Raw genomic sequence first — 6,099 nt, forward strand, 5'->3', positions numbered from 1 at the left:
CCCATGCTTGCCTGGTCACAGTATCGCCTGGTCAGTCTAGCTTCTGTGGAAGTCTGTTATTTTCCTTGATTTCTGGGGTTAGAACGAGTGACCAGAAACACATTCTGTCTCCCAGGATACAAGCCTATTGAGGTTGCTGGAAAATGAGCACAATTAGGATCAGCTCATTAACTGCAATGGTTTTCAGAGCATCACACTGAGCATGTAACCCTATGTGGTCAAAGACGTTGCCCATTAGCCAGCATCTGGACAATCACCTTTCCATGTGGTTTCTCTGAAAGATCTCACACTCTCTATAACTGAAGCAAGGAAAATAGAACACCTTTAATGAGCAATTACAATTAACACACCGACTCGCTGAAAAGTCACAATTGTGATATGTTAGGTATTAGTGTATATATTTGTAATCACGTTTGATTTTGATTGTCTTACAGCTAGCACTTTTTCTAAGAAGATTTCTTGAGTATTTTCAGAAAGAAACGATAGTTCTGATTCAATACAGATTCAAAGAAGACTAGAGAGATATATGTGGCCCTGCCCATGACATTCTAGGTGGCCTCAGGCAAGGCATTTTACAGGTATTGAGGGGCTGGGCTAGATCAGTGCTTCCCCATGATGGCTGAAAAATTAAAAATCCCCTTGGGAGCTTTTAAAAGTACCGATTTTCAGGTACTACCGCAGATCAATTAAATCAGACATTGTGGGGTGGGAGCTGGCAGTTGTATTATTTAATAGCTTCTCCAAATGATTTTACTGTGTAGCCAGGATTGAGACCATTAGACTGGATGATCTATACATGTTTTACCAGCTTTCACAGGCTATGAATTATTTCAGTGTGTTTTCCCTGGAAGGAAGTTTCTATTATACTGCAGTCTTTTCATTCAAATTTTTGGTGGCATTTCCCTTATTTTTCAATGTAAATATTGTTTAGGTAATTTGAAGAAATAAACATCACAATTTTGTATTTGAGGTTTCTAACAACATAGAGCTGGAGAGGAGGGCAGTTTTGGTGTTAGCTGGGCTGGGATTCTATATGCAAATGAGGGGTGGTCTCCAATGCCTGTCAGTTGCTTGACCAGTGTGTCTGTGACCCAAGGGCCTGGCTGACTCCCTCAAGGGTAGTCCTGCCTCAGCACTAAGGTTAGGACCCAGAATCATCTGAGCACTACTGAATAGAAGTCCTTTAACTTGACATGTAAGAATCATTGCATAGAAATCCAAGTGTGAAGGATGCTAGGTGGTGCTCATGTGCAGCTAGGTTGAGAAACATCGATCACACTGATACAATCTAATTCCTTATAACATGTAAAATATAATTGGCACCTTGTAATTTAATTACCGTATGTATGGCATAAGACTAGCTGTGTAGTTTAGGCTAGTTAAATATGTTCTCTGTGCCAGAATTTTGATCTGTAATATGGAGGTAATAATAGTACCTTTTAATTGGATTATAATGAAGCTTGGTTGAGATGATTGAGGAAATGAGCTTAATTTAGTGCCTGGAACATGGTAATCACTCAAAAATGTTACCTATTATTACTAAAACTATGGCTATCACTACTGTTATATTATTTTTTCCTTCTTTTACCTTTATATTGATATTTAAAAAAAACATTATGGGTGTGGGTGTGGGGGAAGGGGCAAGCCTTCTTTTCTATGATCAGCAGGAGCTGATGGGAACCAAAAGTTCCAGGGAATTAAAAAAAAAAAAAATATATATATATATATATATACACACACACATACACACATACACACATTTATATATATCGCGCTATGCACATGAGTCCCAGAGAGGCAGGAAGCAGCAGCAAGAAGCAACTAGCATACAGCAACACCCGGGCATGTGCACCACACACTCAAGCAAAGCCATTCCTCTGGCTAGGGCAGCAGCAATCCTCACCTTCCCATCAGCTCACAATAGAGAAAAAAGAAACTTCCTTTTTTTTTTTGAGACCGAGTTTCACTCTTGTTGCCCAGGCTGGAGTGCAATGGCATGATCTTGGCTCACTGCAACCTCTGCTTCCCAGGTTCAAGCAACTCTCGTCCCTCAGCCCTCCTGGGTAGCTGGGATTACCATGCCTGGCTAATTTTTGTATTTTTAATAGAGACGGGGTTTCACTGCATTGGCCAGGCTGGTCTCGAACTCCTGACCTCAGGTGATGCACCTGCCTCAGCCTCCCAAAGTGCTGGGATTACAGGCATGAGGCACCGTGACTGGCATTTTTTTTTTTTTTTTTTTTGAGACAGGGTCTGGCTCTGTTGCCCAGGCTGGAGTGCAGTGGTGCGATCTTGGCTCACCGCAACCTCTGCCTCCTGGATTCAAGCGAGTCTCCTGCCTAAGCCTCCTGAGTAGCTGGGACTACAGGTGCCCGCCACCATGCTGGGCTAATTTTTGTATTTTTAGTAGAGACGAATTTTTGCCATGTTGCCGAGGCTGGTCTCGAACTTCTGACCTCAAGTGATCCACCCACCTTGGCCTCCCAAAGTGCTGGAATTACAGGTGTAAGCCACCCTGCCAGGCCGAAATTTTTTTTTTTTTTTTTTTTTTTTAAGGGCCACCCAGTAATTTCTACCCTCATGACCAGGAAAAAGAAAAGAAAGAAAAAAAACCCAAGCTGATACTGCCTTGAAGGGTGACAGTGGCCATTTTCTCCTCTCTGCCAAAGCAGGACATGTTGTTTATTTATTTATTATCTCTTTCCACATGCTCTGAAGGACACCGTGTTAAAAGGACACAGTGTTAAAAGTTATTTTTAACACTGAGGCTGGAAGGCCACATCACTGTCCCTCACAAATACTTCAAACAGTTGTCTTCAAGATCCTATGGTTCTTTGCCTGACTTTTTTTTTTTTTTTTACCGTGAAGAACAGTTGGGATGAAAGGGATCCATCCCTTGCTTCCTTTAAGATGACCTCTAGGCAGTGGGTTTTCTGTAAGTCTGGCACAAATTCTGGAGCCAATCTCTGGCAAGGCAGAGTCCTAGGCGAGGCCTAGGGACCCAGGGTCTGCACTTAAAGCCTCCCGCTCACTGGAAATTATTGACCTCCAGAGATACATAAACATTTTTTAATTTAAATGGGAAGTGCACAGCACACCTTCCTCCACTGGGAGAAAGGAGGTCCAATTCCCACTCCCCCAAACACAAACAGGTACACACTGACTAAGGCACAGCTAGGGTGGGGACAGGCAGAAGGCCCCTTGGGAGTACTTCGCACTGACAGCTGCAAGGGGTGTGGAGGTGTGGAGCTCATCACCTCTGGAGGTGGGTGGGGGCAGGAGAAGAAAAGCCTCAGGACTCCCAAGGAAATGGGAGAAGATGGTCGGGAAATAGGCAGATGAGAAAACCAACAGGAAACCTAGAAAAGAGATGAGAGGAAGGAAAGAAGAGAGAGTGGAAAAAGAGAAACAGCTTAGGGGTGAAAACAGGCTGTGGGCAACAGAACAAAACAGGAAGGAAACAGCAGAGGAAAGGGAAGAACATACATCAGAGAACTGGGAGAGTACGATGAATTGGGAAGGAAAGAAAAAGGGGGAGGAGGAGATAGGGAAGAGGAAAACACAGGAAATGAATACTCAATAAAGAAAACTCGGGAGAGCGGATGAAGAGGTTGGAAAGGCAAACGGGGCCCTTTGGGAGTCTTAGACCTTGACAAAAACCAGGTGGGCAGAGTACACCAGGTCGCCCACATAGGCCAGCAAGTTGACGGCCGTCAGGATAGTCACAGCCCGTTGGCGGTCCCAGATACACACAAGGTAGGGGTTTCTGTCGCTGCAGCTCACACCTCTCGCCTGCCAGGGCTGGACACCATACTTCTCGTTGAACTGGTAGAGGGGCCAGAGGACAAGGGCAGTGGCGTAGAGGAGGACGGACAGCAAGGCCAGCCCCAACAGGAAACTGGGGAAGCGGATGGGCAGCATGTTGGTGCAGTTCCCCAGGCTCAGCAGGATAGTGAAGGCCGCCAGGATGAAGCAGAGGGCGTACACCACCACGCACCACTGCAGGGCCGGCCAGTTGTGGTACACGTAGGGGCTGCTGATGAACACGAAGATGAGGCAGGCCACGAAGGTCTCCAGCACCTTCAGCAGCCCCGGCTCGGAGGCCATGTAGCCAGTGATCTCACCGGGCCGGGCCCGGGTCCAAGCTACTTCAGTGGCGTAAGCCACACAGGCGATGCCAAAGAAGACGGTGGCGGCGGCGATGGCGTGGCCGTGGGAATGGCCGTGGGACAGGAACTGCACGTAGGTGGTGGGGTAGATGATGGAGGCCGAGAGGCACAAGAGGGCCGCATAGCAGGCGAAGGTGATGGGGAAGTTGCGCCAAAACAAGGGGAAGCGGGCCTGGAAGCCGCCCAGCTCCACCAGGAGGATGACCGGGGTCATGGCAAAGAAGAAACACCAGGTGAACATGGACCAGTTACCCATAGGCCCCTTCCAGGCACCTGCGCTGGCCACCAGCGAGAAGGCCACGCAGGTGGACACCAGCTGCAGCAGGCGGAGGAGGCCCAGGGCCTGGGTCAGGGCCCTAGGGGACCCTACAACGGTGGGGGACCCCATGGTGGTTGTGACAGTTGGGTGGGTAACAGTCACTGGCATGGCAGCAGTCCTGGCTGAGGAACTCACGGAGAAAGGTCTGGCTGTGGAAACGGATTAAGTCACACTCCTGGAAAAGGCTGGGAACAGCGAGAGACAATGTCAGTGTCCACTGGGTCTGGGCTTCTCTCTCCCAGGACCCGCCACCCCGCGGAACAGGAACATAGCACCGAGCCCGGAAGAGGTCTGGCCTTGACCCGGGGAAGTCCCGCCCCTCTCCTTCCACCAGTTCCACTACCTGTGTGGGCTGCGGCTGAGGAAACCCAGCGGAAGTGCACACCTGGGGCAGGCGTGGGCACGTGTATGATGGTAACCCCGCTCTGGCAGGGGCCAGGGGGCAGGCGGTGGTGGCGGCAGGGCCTGGGGCAGCACTGAGGGGCCAGCAGCCCAGCAAGGCCCGACTCTCTCTCCTTATAAAGGCTTCAAGTCAGCCTAACCATTTTTAATTTTCTAATTTTTTTGAGATAGGGTCTCACTCTGTTGCCCAGACTGGAGTGCAGTGGCATGATCAGGGCTTACTGCAGCCTTGACCTCCCAGGCTTAGGTGATCCTCCCACTTCAGCCTCCCAGGTAGCTGGGACTACAGGCACCAGGCACCACCTGCCTGGCTAATTTTTTGTGTTTTTAGTAGAAGCAGGGTTTTGCCATCTTGCCCAGGCTGGTCTTGAACTCCTGGGCTCAAGTGATCCACCTGCCTCAGCTTCCCGAAGTGCTGGGGTCAGAGGTGTTGGAACTAGAGCAACTTCATCTTGAATAGGGGCTGAGTAAAATAAGGCTGAAACCTACTGGGCTGCGTTCCCAGAGGTTAGGCATTCTAAGTCATAGGATGAGACAGGAGGTCAGCACGAGATATAGGTCATAAAGACCTTGCTGATAAAACAGGTTACAGTAAAGAAGCCGGCTGAAACCCACCAAAACCAAGATGGTGATGAGAGTGTCCTGGTCATCCTCACAGCCACACTCCCACCGGCGCCGTGAGAGTTTACGAACGGTGTGGAAACCTCAGTAAGTTACCCTATATGGTCTAAAAAGGGGAGACATAAAGAATCCACCCCTCGTTTCTCATATAATCAGGACGTAACCATAAAAATGGGCAACCAGCAGCCCTCTGGGCTGCTCTATGGAGTAGCCATTCTTTTATTCCTTTACTTTCCTAATCAACTTGCTTTCTTTGGAGTAGCCATTCTTCTACTCCTTTAATTTCCTAATCAACTTGCTTTCACTTTCCTGTATGGACTGTCCTTGAATTATTTCTTGATCAAGATCTAAGAACTCTCTCTTGAGGTCCAGATCGGCACCTCTTTCTGGTAACAATGGGATTACAGGCAAGAGAAGAGTCACCATGCCTGGCTGTTGTTATTATTATTGATCTATGGCCAAGACTTGCTCCAGGAAAATCTGCAGTCATACATTCATTCTGTTGGTTGTCATTCTTTGAGGTCCACACCCCAAGCCTAGTCTCTAGGGGCCACAGGCTGTGGGGAAGTAGGGGGCTGAGAAGCCAAG

The 6,099-nt window shown here is 48.5% G+C and overlaps 1 protein-coding gene across 1 annotated transcript; it reads right to left on the minus strand.

Annotated features, from left to right (window-relative positions):
• Window positions 1-3,055: 3,055 nt before the first annotated feature.
• Window positions 3,056-4,954, minus strand: LOC116480175 (myeloid-associated differentiation marker-like). Its single transcript, XM_032172130.2, has 2 exons — window positions 4,832-4,954; window positions 3,056-4,673 (listed from the first exon to the last, which is right to left on the minus strand). The coding sequence occupies exon 2, from the start codon at window positions 4,594-4,596 to the stop codon at window positions 3,643-3,645; it is 954 nt and encodes a 317-aa protein (XP_032028021.1). The 5' UTR covers window positions 4,597-4,673; window positions 4,832-4,954; the 3' UTR covers window positions 3,056-3,642.
• Window positions 4,955-6,099: the final 1,145 nt, after the last annotated feature.

This window comes from Hylobates moloch, unplaced genomic scaffold, assembly GCF_009828535.3.
Source record: "Hylobates moloch isolate HMO894 unplaced genomic scaffold, HMol_V3 SCAFFOLD_13, whole genome shotgun sequence".
NCBI lineage: Eukaryota > Metazoa > Chordata > Mammalia > Primates > Hylobatidae > Hylobates > Hylobates moloch.